General features: G+C 37.8%; 1 protein-coding gene across 1 annotated transcript in view; it reads right to left on the bottom strand.

Moving 5' to 3' along the window:
- LOC136032891 (DNA replication licensing factor mcm2-like) overlaps window positions 1-21265 on the bottom strand; it is a 77221-nt gene that overhangs the window by 11311 nt on the left and 44645 nt on the right. Inside the window, exons 8-12 of the mRNA XM_065713326.1 lie at window positions 20479-20682; window positions 19025-19256; window positions 17033-17283; window positions 8962-9126; window positions 1193-1345 (exon numbers count right to left, since the gene is read on the bottom strand). Coding sequence (XP_065569398.1) covers window positions 1193-1345; window positions 8962-9126; window positions 17033-17283; window positions 19025-19256; window positions 20479-20682 — 1005 coding nt within the window. The remainder of the gene's footprint in view (window positions 1-1192; window positions 1346-8961; window positions 9127-17032; window positions 17284-19024; window positions 19257-20478; window positions 20683-21265) is intronic.

Below are 21265 nucleotides of genomic sequence, written 5' to 3'. Positions count from 1 at the left end.
ATACAAGCATTAGTAAAAACAGTAATAGCAGTCAAGTATACAGGAATTAATCTTTTCTCTTTTTTTGCAAATATATAAGGTAAACATTTCGGAGGAGACAAAGGTTTACTTCCTCGCTATTTGGCTGGTTTATAGTACTAAAAACAGTGGTATTAATAGTTACTATAAGAAATACAGGAATTTATCAAGCTACACTTTTTATGGAAAGGGGAGGGGGATTGAGGTCCAATCAGAAGGAATCTATCTCCATGGACACTAGCTTAGGTCGTATTAGTAGTGGACCTTGTCTTGTACTTTGGATTTTATTACTTGTTTCTTAAGATATTTTGCCTGCCTTTTATTACGTCAATTATAGGAGGAGGTGGGCTGAGGTAATTTCTTTTTAATTGAAAGGGTACACAAAAGTATCCTACCAGGATGTTTGCTTGGTTTGTGTTAGTGGTGTGCCTTCCTTTATACTTTTGAATTTCGTCACTTATAACATATAATACTCTACCCGCATTCTATTACATTCGGTATACCAAATAGGGACAAAAGCTAAAGTATTTTCAGAGTTACCTCAGTGTGGCAACAGAATGAAGTAGTATATTTTTAACCGTAAGTACAGTAACCAGAAATAGGTAGGATAACACAATCCAGGTATTCAACTAAAAATTGAACAAGTGACACCACAAAAGTTAGCATATTGCTAATTAAAACAAATATTCAGCTACATTCTGGCTAAGCACGATGAATTTATTTTTTTCATAAGGCCTTTTCATAAACAGATTCCTATAATCTGGTAGTGTGTGAGCGGAAAATTAGAAATTCAAAATTCAAGCTATCTAATTAAAAGTTTATTTTGTAACCAAATTAGTTTTATTTTGTTCTCTTGGTACCATACTAAAACCCTAATGTCGGCCTTTTCACAACTCAAAAGCGGAAACAATCTTAAACTTTATCTGTTCATTAATTAAAAATCCCAAACATGTTTTTCCAATAAATTTTTCCGAGGTAAAAAAAAAAAACATTGAGAATCCTATGTAGTTTTTTTCTCAACATTTTACACATTTTATTTCGCTTTGTCAAAGTCAAGAGAACTGCAAATTATCACGTAAAAAATATTTGGGTATAAGTGAAAATTCGGCAACACTGTGTAGCTAAATAACTTTTCAATTTATTAAAATGTATTAAGGTAAAAAGCACCATTTACCTGTGAATCTTCATTTTCTCTGTTCGCTGGGTGATGGCGTATGTGCGAATCGACAACGAATTTAGCTAAGCGTTCATCTTGTACTGGATCAACTTGATCACGGACCACACAGAGAACATCAAATCGGGATAAAATGGGTTCTGTCAAATCGACCTGAATATTGAAATAATTACAGTCCTCCAATGACAGAATCACGACATAGGGAGGGGGGGAGGATGCACATGCTTCTTGGTATAATATACCCCTTATTTCTTATAGAAACTGTCCTGCATCAAGTTTTGCACAAAAGGTATAACACTACGGGTATAAGATCTAATACACTGCAATTACACAATCAAAACTGTGACAATAGGAAAACGGTTTCCGTATTGCTGCACTACTATCATTTATCGATCTACGAAAGCACAAATGTGGCATCACCGGCGTACTAATTTACGACTAACAACATTAATTTAAAAACACTTTCTAGCAAGAAAACCTTACCTTAGACCTTAGCTCCTCCAGTGCCTCCGGAGGCACACGGAGCGTTGGTGAGTAGCCTCCAATCTTCCCTCATGTGAGATGCTGCGTATATGTCTTCCCACTCTGGAATGACACTCGTCTGGAGGGCTCTTCTTTCACGTTCATACGTCCTACGGAGCGTGTTCTTTGGTCATCCTCAGCGACGTGTGCCTTCCGGTTGCCAGTGGAGGAGCATTTTTGGAAGTCTGTGATCTGGCATGTGGACGATGTATCCAAGGTAACGCCATCTACGTTGTCGTACATCGGTTGCGATATCTGGCTGGCCTGTGCGGGTACGGATCTCGTCGTTGCTGACACGGTCTCTCCAACTGATTCTAAGGATTCGGCAAAGACAGTTACTCTCGAAGCGGTAAGCCGTTTCTCCTGTTCCGCAGTTAGCTTAAGGCATTCCATAGCGTAACTCAGGACAGACAGTACATTGCTCTGGAACAACCTGAGTTTGAACTTCAGTGAGTATAAGGTTTATTTCCAGACTGGTAGAAGTCTCTGAAACGATCCGTTGGCCAAGGCTATACTGGTGTGCAATTCTTTTTTAGAGTCACCACTGGAAGTGACTGTACTCCCTATGTACTTGATGTCTGTCACCTGTTCGATGTCCTTTCTCCTAGCTGGATTCCCATGGGTGAGCTACTGATTGACATAGGTTTTTTCTTTAGAGCGTTGATGTGTAGTCCGAATTGCTCGGCTTTCTCTGCAAGTTTGTTTAGGAATTCCTAAAGCTTCTGCTTGTCGGCTTCTATGAGCCTCACATCGTCGGTGAAGTCAACATATTGAAGAAGTTCTCTTGGAATACGGATTCCATGCCGATTTATTTGTCTAAAGATGTAGTCTACAACTAGGATGAAGAGAAGAGGTGACAGGGCACAGCCTTGCCTGACGCCAGACATCACCTTGAAGTAGCGTGTGTTACCGTCCGATGTTTTAACACAGCATTCCGTCTCTTCGTCCATGGCAGCTATTAGACAGATTAGCTTCTCGGGAATGCCGTAAAAGCGCAATAATCTCCTCAGGGTTTGACGAACTACTGAGTCAAGCGCCTTTTTGAAGTCCATGAAGAGTATATACAAGCGCTGGGATCATTCGTTTAGATTCCTCCAGTATGGCGCGAATAGTAAAAACAAGGTCGGCACAAGATCGTTTTGGCCAAAATACAGGCTATTCTTCTCGTAAGTGAGGATCAAAGACAGTTTGGAGTCTTCTTAATATTATCGTCGTGAAGAGCTTCGCAAGGATCGAGAGAAGATTGATTTCTCTATAGTTGCCGCATTCTTTGGTGTCTCCTTTCTTGAAGTTTTGACTAAGGTTCCTGTACTCCAGTCTTTGAGGAACTTCTTGGTCTGCCAGAGGAGCGAGAAGAAGGATAGCCAGATGGCCAGGGTTCGACGCAGGCTGAACTTGATCATTTAAGCTGAAATATGGTCTCTACCAGGGGTCTTTCCATTTTTAGGTTTTTTAGCTGCTATGAGTAACTCGTCGGCTGTCGCCAACTCATCCCTGATATGAAGACTGAAGAGAGGTTGGTCTGGTATATCCAGCGGGACCACTGGCCTTGGGCAATTAAGTAGGGCTTCGAAATAACTCGCCCACCGTCCTTTTTGTTCTTCCGTATCTGTCAGGAGCCATCCATTTCCATCTTTACCGGAAATTCTTGGATACTTGGCTTGCCTACTATTTCTTTTGCAAGGCGATATACGGTTCATGTGTCTCCACGGCTCGCTGCTTCTTCGGCTTGTCTGGCCTTATCGTTTATGTATTGCCGTCTTTCGGATCGGGCACTTTCTTCACATTTCTATCAGCTTCTTTATAGGCCAAGCTCTTGATCACTTCTAATTGACTATTTTCCCCAAGGGAGCTCGACTTCAGTCTCTTGCGATTTTCTAAGAGATCCCAGGTCTTCGTAGATGCCCACTGTTGCTTAGCCGGCTTTCTAAAACCGAGGATTTTAGAAAGCCAAGGGATTTTCCCCAAGGGAGCTCGACTTCAGTCTCTTGCGATTTTTTAAGAGATCCCAGGCGTTCGTAGATACCCACTGTTGCTTAGCTGGCTTTCTAAAACCGAGGGTTTCTTCGGCCGTATCCGCGTAGCTTTGGTAGATCATTCCCCAGGCTTCTTCGACGTCTTCTGGTAGGTTATATAGGGCTTCAAATTTATTGAACAATTTGATACCAGACGAATATCGGACGCCCTTGTCACTTAGTTTGTCTACGTCAAAGATTCTGAGTATGTCGATCTTCAGCTTTCGATTATTAGACTTCAACTTCAATTTCAGTGCGATGACTACTAGTTCATTGTCTGAACCAACATCAGCACTTCGAAAACTTCAAAAATCTTTTAGGCTTGTTCGCCATCTCCAGCGGATCAGGAAAAGGTCGATTTGATTTTTGACAGTGCCATCCGGGGATGTCCAAGTGCAGTTGTGGATATCTTTATGCCGAAAGAGCGTACCGCCGATCAGTAAATCATTCCCCATAGCGAAACTGACAAGTAGAGCTTCATTTCTGTTATTGGTGCTAAGTCCGTGATGGCCCATCACTTCAGGGCAGCAGAGTCTGTCTTGGCCAACCTTTGTGTTGAGGTCACTTGCGGTGCAGATCAGTTCGTGGAGTGTGATTGAATCGATCACAGAATGGAGGTTATCGTAGAAGTCATCTTTAAGGGTGTCATAAGCATCGTTTGTGGGTGCGTAGCACACGATCAACGACAATTTGGTTTGGTCAGAAACAAGTTTTGCATACGGTATTCTTTTATTGTCCGGTTTCCGTTGGAAGAGGGCCTTTGTCACTTTTGGACCTAACATTGCTGCAACTCCAGCAAAGTGATGTTCATTTTTTCCGCTGTATAAGATTTTAAACATCGTACGGTCGCCACTGATTTTCTTTTTGCCGCTGCCTTTCCCCCTTTAAGGAATCTTACAAGTTCCAAGGAATTTTTTCAGTCGGTATATACTTTATTCTTTCTTCAGGATGCTTCAAGAAGCACATTTAAAAAAGGTAATATTCTACGCACCTGCACTAGATAGTGGTAACTCGCCAAGCGGCACTGCACCCCTTGTAATGGTGAGAGCTTACTCCTTCCTAAACATTTTGGTTACAAAAATATCTTGATTTTAGGCTGAGGTGTCTCCTTGGGCGGTTTAAAATACAAAACAAAAACATTCCTGTCTCTCCTTTGCACTGGTCTCTGCTCTTCCCTTATCCCTTAAGGGTGGAAACGAGCCGGGCGTACTTTGTCGTATGAAAATTTTCGTTTTTTGTATTATTTGTAAAAATCTGGTAGTTTGAAATAATATATCATGTCAATTCCTTTCAATTCCACCACACTGCTGTTTTATTATTTTCACTCGCATAATCTGGTTCTTGGGTCTGTCGAAGGGGCTGTAAATTCAGTTTTAGTACGTTTTATTTTTTTCTTAAGCGTATTTTAAGCGAAGCTTGCCTCATAAGTGACAGCGCTAAATGACATCGCATTTTTCAGTAATGAACTCATACCTATCCCCACTTTAATAATTGAACAAGTGCAATTATTGCGTTTTAACGAACGTATTTCTGAATTTCTTCTACTGCTTCTTGAATAGTTTGAGACGCAAATGCACAATCTTTCCAGGCCCTGCAGAAGCTGAGGTCAAACCCCGGATCCCGTGTTATCAAGCAGGGATCAATCCCATTGCGCTACCACAGGGTCACGCGGTTCTGGTAGATAATTGCACCAAACAATTCTTTATTAGTAAAACAACGGAATTGCAGCTCACTGACCTTTGAAACACAATAAGAAAATAGAATTTGCAACAAGTCAAAGTAAACGCTTTAGGACACCAATTTAATTATTACAATCAAGGCCGTATTCAGGAGAGAAATTAAGGACTTTGAACCCCCCCCCCCCGAAAAGGTTGTTCGACTCGCATAAACATAATAAAAACGCATAACAAACACATTTTTGATGGTTTTTTGTAAACTGTAAGGCAAATTGAAAATATAATAGTTAGCGATTTTGCTGAGAGTATTTATTCATGAATGCGAAGAATCCTTTCTCTTTGTTGCTGATAGATACGACTAATGTAAAATTTAGCACAAGAATCTAAAATTCTATAAAACACAGTTGTTGCCTGATTATTTGAACCTGCGCTGTCAGAGTATATTTGAGCAGCCAGAGTACTGTGAGAGTTCTAACAGAACTACTACAGAAGTTTAATTAGGAAATTCAACGCCGTTTCTGAGAATATTGGATTTTTTTTTTTAAGAATACATGTTTTTAAATTCGAGAGACTGGAAGTTGCACTTCGTCCGACTAAAAAAAAAAAAAAAAGGAAAATCAATTACTTATTTGTATTCGTCTTGATTGACCAATTGGATCTAAAAGATTATCTACATCAAAAATAATTCGTAACTATGCAACTTTATTATCAATAGTTCATAGTTCAAACTTTATGCTTATAAATGTGCAATCATTACAAGATTATATTTACGTAAGATGTTATCTCTACCAACGTATTTTGTTTATTTATTTAAGAAACGAATGAGATCGGTCAAACCTAGATTTTTCTGCAACGTCAAATGGGAGGCAGTGCAAGCTTTCTTGAACAACCATTGATTTCTACTGTCCAAGTTCTTCCCCCTCGTAAAGGGAGGGGGAATAATACCCAACAGTCCTTTTTCACAAGAATAAATCCCAACTTGGTCCCAAAACCAGAATAAACTGAAAAAAAGCTAAAATTTTCAACTAGGCACGTACCCAGAAATATTTTTAGGGGGGGGAGACATAAGTGGCAATACAAACGGTAATTTAAATTAAGTCCCACGAAGTTCAAGAGAATTTACTATTTCAAGGGGTGGCAGGCCATTAGTCTATAGCCCCGTCTCTCTGCATACGTCCCTGCTTCCAACAGCATTTGTTTAAAAACTTTGTTTCTGAAAATTACAATAAAAGCAACGATAGATGAACATTGACCACAAGGAAGACCACAGAAAAGGCAGATTGAAAGCTTCTACCCCAAAGCATTGTACAACTATCCAGAACCACACTGGATATATTGTCATGCCGAGCCCTGGTTCATGCCCCGTAAAAAAAAATGGTCCCAATACCTCCCATGAAGACGGACGGCACATACGTAATAATTAATCATCCAGTTATAAAATGGCCCAACGTTGAATATGCGCAGATTAGTTGTATTTTAAATAGATGTTTATTATGTAAGACCATTTAAAATTTCCCTTATCAAGTACAAAATACATTAAGGAAAAACTACTTTTCTCTCCCATTTCCATTTTTTACCGTTATATTTAAAGTGACGTAATACAATTTGCTGAATTCTACAGCAAGGTAATCCTTTCAAAATTTCTACGATTCTTATTGAAACCAATTCAACCAGTATATTACACGTACTTTTGTTCTACCCGAAAACAATGTCACAATTTGAAGTTGTTAGTATGCAGAAAAAATTATGGACGCCTTACCAGCGGATCCAGGGGGCCTGGGCGGGCCCCCTGGATAATACCCCAATAAGATTTTTCTGGCACCCTCTTTCCCCTTTTTTCACTCTTGTCTAGAATAATTTGTCAATTTGATCAATTATTGGGACCTTTATCACATTGCCCCCCCCGATTTTTCTCATTGGCACCCTTGTCAAATTGCCCCCTCCCCAAAATTTTGCTCTACATCCACCCTTAGGACACCTTCACTTACCTTGATAGTATTATTAGTAAAGACGGTGGGTGCCACAAAGATGTTAAAAGTAGAATAGCCAAGGCTCAGGGTGCGGTTTTTCACAGTCGAAAACAGGTTTGAAGAATGAGAAGATAAGTCTAAGAACCAAGATTAGAATATTGGAAGCTATAGCGATGACAGTGGCCAAATATGGTTCTGAAGCATGGGCGCTCCGAAAAACGGAGGAAGATTTGCCAGATGTTTTCCAGAGAAATTGCCTACGGATTGTTTGGATACCCAACTAACTGACCGACCGTATTTCAAACAGTAGGCTGTATGAAAAATCTGGTTCAATCCGGCTTTCTAGTGATGTAATGAGAGAAAGGTTAAGATGACTAGGACATTCTGCGGATGAAGGATGACAGATTGTCAAAAATTGTTCTTTTCGGCCAACCGTCTGGGGCTAGACGGAAATTAGGTCGTCCGCCGTTGGGGTTGGAAGATGTCATAAAAATGATTTACAGGAAAAGGGAGCTTCCTGGGAGATTGTTAAGAGGGTGGTTTAGATTGGGATGGAGGAGGAGCGTGCGCGGCTGTGTTAGCCTCAAGTGGCTTGATCATGCGGTCAGTTTGTTAATAGCCTAGTAGTAGTATAGAATATGATGACAAAAACAATGTTTCAAAAATTCATCCGTAAAACAGAAGTCATATTCGCAGACGTCATCAATTGATACAAGAGGGCAGATAATTATATAAACTTTTAACTTAAGGAGTTGACTTTTAACTAAGGAGCTAACTGAAAACTTTCTAAAATGTAAGGCTTTAACAGGCCAAAATAACGATTCATGTCATGCAACAAAATAGATCAAAGACCTAATAGAAGATGAAATTTCAACTTAAACACAGCTGAGACAAAAAAGGAAAAGAAAAAAAGGAGACTCAAAATAATGTTTCTTTCAATAATGATAACAGCGATCCTATGATTTGCGATTTGGCCCATGTTCTATAAATTATCTCCAATTGCCATGTTTCTTACATTAATTTTACAATAGAAGACACCTGTCTTCTAATTACATAGATTGATGTAAAAACATTCTGACCCTAATCACCACGACATAGTATTATAAATAATTGGAATAAATTTCGTAGTTTTAAATAAATCCCTAGTTAATAATAAAATTAGTTTTAAAAAACCATTTAATCATAGTTATTAATTTAACTTGAATTCTGGGGTAGAGGCTCTTCATTTTATTTTTTATTTGGTTAATGTTTCGATTTTATTGGGTGGGTTGTTTTTGTTACCCTTTAGAGAGCTGAAGGACCATCTTTTTATACCGGCGTTTAAAGATAGTGATATTTATTTTTATTGTTGAGGGTACGACCTACACAAGAGTTCACCTCACTGTGGGTAATTAATTTGATAGTATTGTAAAATTGTTTAGTGGATATTTAAAAACTTGAACTTGACCCTTTAAGGCCTTTTCGGTCGCTCTTCCAATAATTGCATGGGCGACAACCCTGGTCAGGCTGATAAGTTTACTTCTTTTTGAAACTTAGCAGCCTTTATCCAAATGATATTAAAACAGCAATAAAAAAGATTAGCTTACGTTTTCAGAAAAGGTCATGGAGGGGTCGTATCTTCCACCAAGTGGATTAGCGGCAGCAATTACAGAACAACGAGCTTGTAAAGATGTTACAATACCAGCTTTTGAAATTGATATACTCTGTTGTTCCATGGCTTCGTGTATAGATGTTCTATCAGCATCGTTCATCTAAAAGATATATTAAAAATCTATAAGATTACCAAGGAGCAGGGGAGGGGAGGGAGAGACTATTTTTGCAAACAAAGAGGAAAAAATTATCATGGTATTAGTTCATTAGAGTTTACATTTGTCGTTTTTGGAAGATTCAGAGCTAGAAATGAAGGGAAGCTCTCAAATGATGGTTTGGGAAGATTATCCACATCTCTCGCATAAATGTGTACTGATCTACGGTAACCAAATCAAAATAACTTTTCAAGCTAAACATTCAGTAAATTGGTGCTACTTTCAATGTAGGTATTTATTTATATGTAGCACACATACAAAAAGAGAATGAAGGTGGAGTAACAATAAAAAAGAAATTTCCAATACAAGAGAAAAACAATTGATGAACAAAAAAGATGAATAAAAGGAGGGTCGGGAGATAAGTGCGCACAAGGCACACCACAGAGTCTCCTATACTGTATTCCAAACTGTGAAACTATATTAAAAACACCAATATGATTCTCAAGATAACGGTGATTCACAAGAAACCGGTTTATGACCACGTTGAAAGATATAGAACAAATTTACAGAAAGTAGAGTAATTCATTCAAATTCTCTTCGAATATCAGTTCGTAAAACTAACTATTAATCAAAATATAGTTTTATCAAAAGGAGAAAAACTCCCGATAAAGAAACACTATTAACACTTACAAAGAGAAAGAAATACGGGGAAAGAGAGGGAGAGGGGAGAGAAAGCGACAGAGGGAGAGGACTAGAAATAGAGACATGTAAACAGAAAGTGAGAGAGAGCAGCGAAAGAGAATTGAGTAAGAGAGACAAACAGGGAAAAGAGAGAGAGAGGAGTAAGAGAGACAACAGAGAGGGAAGAGAGAGAACAGTGACAAGGAGAGGATTGAGACACAGACAGAGAGGAGACAGAAAAAATATTTCTGTTTACGAGTTAAAGGGTGTCCACCAAAAATTGCTGTCAAACATCGACCTAACTTGGGTCAAGAACATCAGTTAATGTCCTACTTATGCCTTTTTAGAGTCTGAATCAAATTGCCCTCTTTGGAGAGAGGAGGAAGGAGAGTACGATTTCTTAAAGAGCTTCTACCAAAAAGGTGTTTCAGATCGCAATTTAGTGGGATATATTTTTCTGGCAAATACAAAATAAAATCCGAACGCAGCTAGTTCAGACCCAAACAAATTTTTAAATAGAAAATAAACGGACCAAGAAAGTGTTTCTTGCGTTTTTTTTCCTACTAGTATTATTTCTTATAAACATAGCTTTTTTTTCTGTTTCCCCTTTGAAATATATCTCTGCATGTGCACCAAAATATTCGGATATCCTTGGTTTCTTATTTTGTTTTCACTTTTTTTATTAAAAGTTTTACCCTTTTCTGTCTTTTTTCCTTTTCTAGATCTAAGAAATAACTTTCGACGTAAATTTTCCTTTTTTAGAAATAACTCCATGAAAATTCTTTTCCTAAGCTCTGCCAGTACTGCACATTAATGGCAATCAAGAATAGACCCCAATTCATTTTGTGTTTCTTGCGTGTTTTCCACAGAGAAGAACAAATTGACAAATATAACAAGAGCTAAGAGCTCCTTTCACTTGTGACGAGGTCAGAAGAGCCAAGAGCTCATATGGTATGAGCTCTAGCAAAATTTTAAGAAGCAATAGATTGTTTTAAAAGGAAAGTCAGAGGCTTAATACCAGTCGGGATTTAAAATAAGAGCTCTAAGTCACGATGTCCTTCTAAATATCAAAATTCATTAAGATCTGATCACCCCCCCCCCCGTAAGTAAAAAATACCTCGATTTTTCCTCTCCCTTCTGCCCCCCATATGGTCGAACCGGAAAAAAGACTTTATCAAGTCAATGTGTACCGCTCCCTGACACGCCTACCAATTTTCATCGTCCTAGCATGTCCAGAAGCACCAAACTCGCCAAAGCACTGAACCCCACCGCCTAACTCCCCCAAAGAGAGCGAGATCCAGTCCGGTTACGTCAATCAAGATCTATGACATATATAAGCGTCTTCCAAGATTTCCGGTTTCCCCACGCAACTCCTCCCAATGTCAACAGATCTGGTCGGGATTTGAAATAAGAGCTCTGAGACACAAGTTCCTTCTAAACATCAAATTTCATTAAGATCCGGTCACCCGTTCTTAAGTTAAAATACCTCATTTTTAAAAAAAAATTCCAAATTAACAACTCCCACCTCCCCCAAAGAGAACAGATCCGTACTAATTATGTAAATCTCGTATCTATACTTTGTGCTTATTCTTCCCATCAAGTTTCATCCCGATCTCTCCACTCTAAGCGTTTTCCAAGATTTCTGTTTTCCCCCTCCAGCCCTCTATGTCCCTGGATCCAATTCGTATTGAAAATGGAGCATCTAAGACATAAAATTCTTCTATACATCAAGTTTCATTAAGATCAGATCACCCATTCGTAAGATACCTCGATTCTAACGTTTTCAAAGAATTCCGGTTTCCCCCTCCAACTCCCTTCAATGTCACCAGATCTGGTCGGGATTTTAAATTGAGAGTTCTAAAGCCCAAGATCCTTCTAGACATCAAATTTCATTAAGATCTGATCACCCGTTCGTAAGTTACAAATACCTCATTTTTTCTAATTTTTCCAAAATACCCCCTCCCCCAACTCCCCTAAAGAGAGCAGAACCGTTCTGGTTATGTCAATCCTGTATATAAGACTTGTGATTATTTTTCCCACCAAGTTTCATCCCGATCACTCCACTCTAAGCATTGTCCAAGGTTTTAGGTCCCCCCCCCCAAATTTCCCCTTCACCAGATCCGGTCAGGATTTAAATAAGAGCTCTGAGACATGATATCCTTCCAAACATCAAATTTCATTGAGATCCGATCACTCCTTCGGAAGTTAAAACTAGCTCATTTTTCTAATTTTTAAGAATTATACCCCCCCCCCAACTCCCCCAAAGAGAGCGGATCCGTTCCGGTTATGTCAATCATGTATCTAGGATTTGTGCTTATTGTACCCACCAAGTTTCCTCCCGATCCCTCGACTCTAAGCGTTTTCCAAGATTTTAGGTTCCTTCCCCCCAATTCCCCGCAATGTCACCGAATCCAGTCGGGATTTAAAAAAAGAGCTCTGAGACACGATATCCTTCCAAACTTCGAATTTCATTAAGATCCGATCACTCCTTCGTAAGTTAAAAATACCTCATTTTTTCTAATTTTTCAGAATTAACCCTCCCCCCAAACTCCCCCAAACAGAGCAGATCTATTCCAGTTATGTCAATAACGAATCTAGGACTTCTACTTATTTTTCCCACCAAGTTTCATCCCGATCCCTCCACTCTAAGCGTTTTCCAAGATTTTAAGTTCTCCCCTCCACCCCCACCCCCCCCCCAATGTCACCGGATCTGGTCGGGATTTTGAATAAGAGCTCTGAGACACAATATCCTTCCAAACATCATATTTCATTAAGATCCCATCACCCGTTCGTAAGAACGGGTGTTGCAGTCAAAAGAATTTAAGAACTCATGTTGTCATTATTAGATAGTAAAAATGATCACAAGGACATTTAAATTAGAATAAAACTTGTGATCAGGTGAAACTGATTATCTTAGGTTTATTTTTATTTTTTTATTACACAAAAAAAAAAACATTTCTGATATTTTAGCAAACAAATAATTTCCATTATCTCAGGTTTATTTTTATTTTTTTTACAAAAAAAAAAAAAACATTTCTGATATCTTAGCAAACAAATAATTTCCATTTCAAAATTAATATTGCAGCATAACAATCTAAGAAAATTTGGATAAAGGGGTTCCCTATTTGCAACTTGTCAAGTGATGTTTGACAGAAACAAAAAATAGAAGATAAAACCACAAAAATGAATAAGAAACCAAAACAAGGGTGATTTCCAGCCAGCGTTTTTTCATTTATTTTTTTTACACTGTTTTTCACTCGTTAAGTCACCCTTGTTTTGGTTTCTTAATTATTTTTATATGTTTTTTTGTTTCTTTTTTTTTGTCGAATAGCGAGGTCTTAGAACGTACTTTCATGAAGCGACATTAAATGGAATAAAGTGCGTCCCCGTCTTACACACAACTCCAAAATTTATTACAAATATACAATCAAAGAGCTTACCATTTTTTCTTTTTAACTGAGAAATATTTTTTTTGCTATAGTATATCACGAATCATCCTTTTTCAACAACTAATTGAGAAAAACTTTCAAAAAAAAAGTTTTCAAAGAAAAGAAGTCTTCAGATCAGCAGATATAAATAGCTGTTAATGTTCAAACTCAAAAAGACTAGAAATTACTACTAAAGAATAAATGAAACCCAAAACGAATAGAGATTAAGTTGACAGCCATAGCAAACAAATATAGAACAAGTACTAAGATAAATGAATAAATAAATCTTAAAGCGAGTAATGCTTAAATTGAACATGCAAATCAATCATACTGCGTCAATGGCGCTTTTCTGAAAACGAATTATATTACAAATATTTTCTTTTGTACTGATTAAAACATTCCAAATAAACATAAAAATTAGAGTAGAATTAAATTTTGAAATGATGAGCTTTCAGCAATTATTATCATTATACAGCAAATATTCAGTTTAATTTTTTGTTAGATCTTTCCAAGACTGTTCAAGACAAATATAGTTTCACTGCAAATAAGGATTTGGATACTGCCCCCTTCCTTAACTGTAAAAGTCTTAGGCCTATTCCATCATTTGCGCTTCACTGAAAACGAATTATATTACAAATATGCCACAATATTACAATGTGGTTGCCCCCCAATCTCTTTTGACTCTTAAAAAATGAACTAGAACTTTTGCTTTTCAAACAAATGTGCCCTCTCTGAAGTTTATACGAGCATCCCTTCCATAAGAACCATATGTACCCCCGGAGCAAAACTTACAATGCCTTTCGCCAGTCCCCGGCTCCTTCGATCACTTTTGACTCTTGAAAAACGGACTAGAAATTTCAATTTCCAACCAAATGAGCGCTCTCTGAACTTATACGAGCATCCCTTCCATATGAGCCATATATGCCCAAGGGCATAAATTACAATTCCTGTCAGGGCCCTGGGGGTTGTGTCGACGCTGGAGTTTTTGTTGTCTGATGTTTTGAAGCATTTTTTTTTTTAAAAAAAGGCCATCTCAAAATTTTATCGGATGCATTTGGGGAAAATCGGGCGTGAGGGAGGGCTAGTTGCCCTCCAATCTCTTTTGACTCTTAAAAACTGAACTAGAACTTTTTATTTCAGTGTTGACCCCGAAGTTTTCGTTATATGACCTTCGAACTAAAAAAACAAAACAACAAAAACAGTTATTAAGTTCTTATCAGATGAGTTTGATGAAAAAAGAGCGTTGAAGGGGGGGGGATAGTAGCCCTACTATCTCTTTTGACTCTTAAGAAGTGAAGCAGAACTTTCAATTTCCAATCAAATGAGCCCTCTCTGAAATTTATACGAGTATCCCTTCTATAAGAACCCTATTTTCCACCAGGGCATAACTTACAACACCTGCCCCCGGGCCCTGATTGACTGTATTGACATCAAAGTTTTTGTTATCTGATCTTTGAACTATTTTTAACAAAATGGCAATCTCAAAATTTTTATCTTATGCATTTGGGGAAAAAGGGCGTGGGGTGGGGAGGATAACTGTCCTCCAATCACTTTTGACTTTGAAAAGTGGGCTAGAATTTTCAATTTCCAATCAAATGAGCCCTCTCTAAAGTTTATACGACTATCTCTTCCATAAAAACCATATATACCCCCAGGCCATAGCTTACAACGCCTGATCCCACGCCCTGGAGGGTTGTGTCAACACCGGAGTTTTAATATCTGATGTTTTAACTATTTTTAACAAAATGACCATCTGAAATTTTTTTCGGATAGGTTTGGAGAGAAGAGGTTTGGAAGGGCGAGGGCTAGTTTTCCTCGGATCTCTTTTGACTCTGAAAAAGTGAACTAGAACTTTAAATTCCCATTCAAATGAACCCTCTCTGAAATTTATACGAGTATCCCTTCTATAAGAACCCTATTTTCCACCAGGGCATAACTTACAACGCCTGCCCCCGGGCCCTGAGTGACTGTATTGACACCAAAGTTTTTGTTATCTGATCTTTGAACTATTTTTAACAAAATGGCTATCTCAAAATTTTTATCTGATACATTTGGAGAAAAAGGGCATGGGGGTAGGCTAACTGCACACCAATCACTCTTGACTTTCGTCAAAAGTGGACTAGAACTTCAATATCAAATCAAATGACCCCTCCCTGAAGTTTATACGAGCTTTACTTCCATAAGAACCATATATGCCCCCAGGGAATAACTTACATCGCCTACCCACGGGCCCTGTTGGGCTGTGTCAACACCGGAGTTTTGTTATATAATGTTTGAACTATTTTTTTTTTTTGGAAAATGGATACCTCGAAGTTCTTATCGAATGGGTTTGAGGAAAAAAAGGTGTGGAGGGGTTGGACTAGTAACCCTCCGATCTCTTTTGACTCTGAAAAAGTGAACTAGAACTTTAAATTTCCGATTAAATGAGTCGTCTCTGAAGTTTATACGAGCATCTTTTCTATAAGAACCATATTTTCAAAGGGCATAACTTACAACGCCTACCTCCAGGCCCTAGGTAGTTGTGTTGACACCGAGCTGGGGGAAAATGGGCGTAGGGGAGAGGCTTACTACCCTCCGATTACTTTTGACTTTAAAAAGTGAACTAGAACTTTCAATTTCCAGTCAAATGAGGCTTCTCTGAAGTTTATACAAGGGTCCCTTCCATAAGAACCACATATGCCCTCACGGCATAACTTACAACACCTGCCCCCGAGACCTGGGGGGTTGTGTCGACAATTAAGTTTTTGCTATATGATGTTTGAACTATTTAAAAAAATTGCTATATCAATTTCGGGGAAAAAAGGGCATGGAGTGGGTGGGGTGTCTAGTTGCCTCGGATTTCTTTTGACTCTTGAAAAGTGAACTAAAACTTTCAATTTCCAATCAAATCAGGCTTCTCTGAAATTTTTACGAGGATCCCTTCCATAAGAACCATATATGCCCCCACGGCATAACTTACAACGCCTGCCCCGGGCCCTGGGGGGCTGTGTCGACACCAGAGTTTTTGTTATCTGAACTTTGAACTATTTTCAACAAAATCTCAATCTCAAAATTTTTATCTGATGCATTTGGGGAAGAGGACGTGAAGGGGACCTCCGGTTTCTTTTGACTCTGAAAAAGTGAACTAGAAATTTTAACTTCCAATCAAGTAAGCCCTCTCCGAAGTTTATACGAGCATCGCTTCTATAAGAACCATATTTGCCCCTAGGGCACAAATTAAAACGCTTGCCCCCGGCCCGGGGGGGGGGGGGGGTGTCGACCCCAAAATTTTCGTTATATGATCTTTGTGCTACTTTAAAAAATAGTTAAGTCAAAACTTTTATCGGATGTATTTGGGGAAAAAAGGGCGTGGGTGGGGAGCTAGTTGCCCTCCAATCACTTTTGACTCTTATTTGGGCACTAGAACTCTTAATTAAATCGAGTGAGCCCTCTTTGAAGTTTATGCAAAGACCTCTTCCATATGAAGTGCCTCTTGAAAAAAATAATAAATAATAAAACATTGGAGCCGTATGGTCTTTACTATAGGAAACTCTATAGCGTTGTCTCCGATAATCATCGTTGAAAATGTTCTTACTTATTTTTCGCATTATCTGTAGTAAAAAAAAAAGAAGCTACACAGAAGAAGTATATATCTTTTAGGGTACAGGTTGAGCATGTGAAAATAGTAATATCTATTTCACCGTCAAAATTTCAGGTCAATTTATGATTACAATTTTTTTAAACGATTTTCTTATTTTTATTGGTCAAAAATGGACAAATGCATCTCATCTTGAAGGAATAAATGTTGAAGATTATTTCCTTACCTTATCAAATTCATCAATCAAACAAACTCCTCTATCCGCCAATACCAGCGCACCGGCCTCCAATGTCCATTCTTTAGTAACTGGACTTCTTTGGACATAAGCAGTCAAACCAACAGCAGATGCACCTTGACCTGTAGTGAAAACTGCCCGCGGTGCAATTGCCTGTACACATTTGAGAAATTGCGACTTAGCAGTCCCTGGATCGCCACAAAGAAGTATGTTCAAATCACCTCTTACTCTGTGCTTCTGTCCTGAAATGCAGGGAACATCATCAGGCTAAATGCAAGAAATACCTACTAATTAGTAAAATTGATGGTTAAACTTTGGCCTATTAATTTTTTGACACATTTGAATACACCGAGTGTTTTATGATAAAGTATTATGAATCTAAAACAAAACAGATATAACAGACTGTATGTCTTAAATTTTTTAAAATTTATTAAAAGTTTAATCAGTTTAACTAATATATAATGACAATTACAGAGAATCTTAAATTTTGAACTCTCCAAATTTACCAGCAAGATTTTCATAGGTGTAAAATATAATTTTGGAAAAACGGATTTTTCATGATTTGCGACGACCGCAAATATTTAGCTTGCATACATTACAATGTAAGAAAAATTCTTGCAACAAAATTTAATACGAGGGAAACGACGTTCAAAACTTTGCATGCGAAGAGTGAAATTCTACCAATTTTATCGTGAGGCAAAGAGATGCAGGTAGACCATAGTACAAATCCTACCTATTCGGATATGCTATACTTAATCTATGTAAGCCGCATTATCTCTGGAAAGTTGGTATTTTATAGATTCGACCTTCAGACCAGTCTATATTCCGTAAAAATATTTCTTTTTCATCTACTATCGTTTTTTCTTATTGGCTTACAAATAAATTTATTTTTACTAGGCTGCTTTCAAACTCATGTGCATAGTTGTGAAGGTGATTTGACACACAATTATATTGTCATTAACATGTTTCACCACCATAAGTGCCACTGTTTCTTTCCATCATCAGACAAAATCTTATTGCTCAAACCTATTATAGATAGAGTAAAAAACAGTAGATATCTTGGATTTATTATTGATGAGAGTATTTCGTGGAAAGAACATGCCAAATTAATTGGTAACGAACTTTCAAGGTCCCTTGGAGTTATCCCCCGTTTTAAATTCCGTTTCCCTAAAAAAAAAAATTCTGAAAATGATTTATTATTCTATTTTTCATCCCCATTTGTCTTATGGATGCTCTAAAGGGGCAAGCAACTTCATCTCATGTTATAAGAGAATCCCGATCATCCAAAATAAGGCCATTGAAATTATATCACCTCTTCAGCTAAGTAGCTTTTCTAATTCAGCTAAATAGCTTTTCTAATTCTCAAAGATTCCGCTATCATAAATTTCACGACTAAGTTGATTACTAACTGAGAATTTTGGCTGGGAATTACTGGGAAGGGTGTTGGGATGGAAACAGCGTATTTTTATGCCAGAATATTTCCAAGGTGAGTCCTTCAAATCGGTTTTTGGGGAGGGGTAGATCAGGACAAAACCAAAATCCTATCAGTTTGAATCTGAATTAGATAAGCCATCACTGGCTATTTTTTTTGCCAGACGTTAGCTGCAGAGAGAAAGTAATAACGAAGAGCACATTGCCTTTCCATCCTGCAAAAAAAAACAAACAACAGAAGTTTTATGAAACTAGGGGTTATTCGGTTTGGAGCGAGGGTCAATGGCGGGACTCTGTAAGCTCAGCCAGATTCGAAACAGCTTCAAATCGGCAACTGCAGAAATCTGGGGAAAAACACGGTAAGCGTCGGATGATTTGTCCTCAACTACACATTGCACTCCCGACCGAAGAAACATTTACAGCTACATTTTTGTTGTTTCTTTTCGCATGGTTCACAGCGGCATATCCTCCACTAACCATGGCACCATAATAGTTCTTTTCTTCCAAATTTCTAACATCTGAAAGAAAATGTGTTATAAAAGTTACAATTACCTGGATTTTTGGCCTCACCGCCAAACAAAGCTAACGCCAATGCCCTCTTAATGTCCTCATGCCCGTATATAGAAGGCCCAATAGATGAAATAATTCTTTCAGCAATCCTTCGATCCTTACTAAGTGCCACAATAGTTTTGACGTCATCGTCCGTCATCTGTTTGGCTGCCGCAGAAGCGTCTTTTTTAGCAATATGATTCGCTATCAAGACGGTGGCAAATACAGGAAACCCCTAAAAAATAAAAATTTCATTCAGTTTCTCGTAGAATAAGGTCTCGCGCCCCCCCCCCCCCAATATGTAGTTTACATATGTATTTACATGTCAAAGGTAGATAAGATTAGATTGATCATTCCCACGATAAAATCTAGAGCCTACTGCTTCTGGAGAATTAGACTTTGTCTGCAGCTTCCTATTTTAATATCTTAAACAGCTCTGGATGCTTCTCTACTTGAGCTCAGGTAGCATTTGGTTCTAACATTGGCTGGGCAAAACACTGCTATTCGTAAGCAGAACAGACTTGTGGCTAAACAGAATTTTTTTGTCGAATACAGTCAGCAAGGGTCATTGATGGAGGTTAGAAGAGTTTACTACATAGCTCCGTTAAACTGCTTAGAAGAGAGCAAACAAAATACTTGTAAACAGCATATTTATATAAAATCTCCCAAATTCATTAAAAGCCTGTCAAAAATTAGAGGTTTTACTCGTGGTTGTAGATAGAGTAGCAATGTAAAGCACTACTGTATGTGTCTGTATTGGATTAACGACACTTGACTACTAGGGCCCTCTCATTGACCCAGCAGTGTGTTGCTACAGCTCAATTCACACTCTGGGTCCCGTGTTACCAAGCTGAGATCAAACCCACTACGCCTCCATAGGACGTCTCTTCTTTCTCGATAGTGAAAACAATTTAATATAAAAAAGAATAAAAGAATGAAAAAGAATATCCATGATTTGTTTGTGGTTGTTTTTTATGTATGTATCTGTATGTACATCAAATTAACGACTCTTTTTTACAACTGAGATCCTCACATCGACCCTGTAGCATGTTGAGTAGCTGAGTTCGAACTGTGGTTCCATTTACCAAACTGAGATCAAACCCACTGCATCACATCGTGACAAATATGCATGAAATTGTCTGTTTGCCACCATTTCCAGCTTATAATACCAAGAAATTTAGTCCCAAAAGATATTGGAACTTAGAAAGAAAGTATTGAAAAAGAGAACATTTCCAAAATAGGCATTCAAAATTGATTAATACTATATTTAAAGCTTTAATTTATTTGAAATTTGATTGAAGTTTTAGCTGTAACGACAAGAGATCAAATATCATTAAGAATTCACCACAAATAGTAATAATAATAATGGAAAAAAAAATAAAGAAGACCCAATAGAAGTATAGGTTAGTTTTCGTATGATAAAGAAAAAACAAAAATGTAATGATTAAGAGGCATACTTGTGAAGTGTTGAGCGACCCATCATAGCTGTTGGTATAGACGCCAGTGAGTTCTATTTCATCACCAGGTTTGCAAACATCGCAAAGGTCACCGAGGAGGATGGCATCTTTTGACCGTGGAAGACGACCAGCGGACACTTGGCTTGGAGATTCTTGTATTGTTATTCGTTGGTAGTTCTTGTAGATAGTCTGCTCCATGTTAACCTTTACAAAAAGAAGTAAGTATTTTACATCAGAATCCAATGTTTATCCATGGAAACATCCCTTATTGAGAAAGAAAAGCGCTCCCTTCTCTAAATTTATATTACAAGTTTAGAAAAGTAACTTTGAACTTTTATGCGCTTTCAAATTTGATTTATGCAAAAATGGTCAAATTTTTTTTAATTCTTGTCTATTTATTTTTCGATTTTTTTTTCTTTTTTTTTACAGGAATAACACTCCTGACACTGTAAGAAAATATCGCACATGTAGAGATAACATGAAATTTTCTTACAGATCTCAAATCCATTTGTGAAATTAATTGTCTTTCTTTTTAATGTTGTTCTTTAGAGCAGCTTTTTACAGAAATAACAAAATAGCCTACATCTTATCAAACAAAATGGGACATGCAGCTTTCTACTTAGCCATTTTAAGTAGCACATTTTAAATAAAATCAGGGATGAATGAGGAGATAAAGGTGTTATCATAAATATTTTTCTTAAGAAAGGCAGGAACGGTGGCTGTTAAACTGTTCTCTCAACACCTCCCAAAACATTTTGGCCTCTCTACAAATTTTTTAGAGGAGGGT

The sequence above is a fragment of the Artemia franciscana genome, chromosome 11, assembly GCF_032884065.1.
Source record: "Artemia franciscana chromosome 11, ASM3288406v1, whole genome shotgun sequence".
NCBI lineage: Eukaryota > Metazoa > Arthropoda > Branchiopoda > Anostraca > Artemiidae > Artemia > Artemia franciscana.
This window is presented reverse-complemented; position numbering and strand designations above follow the sequence as displayed.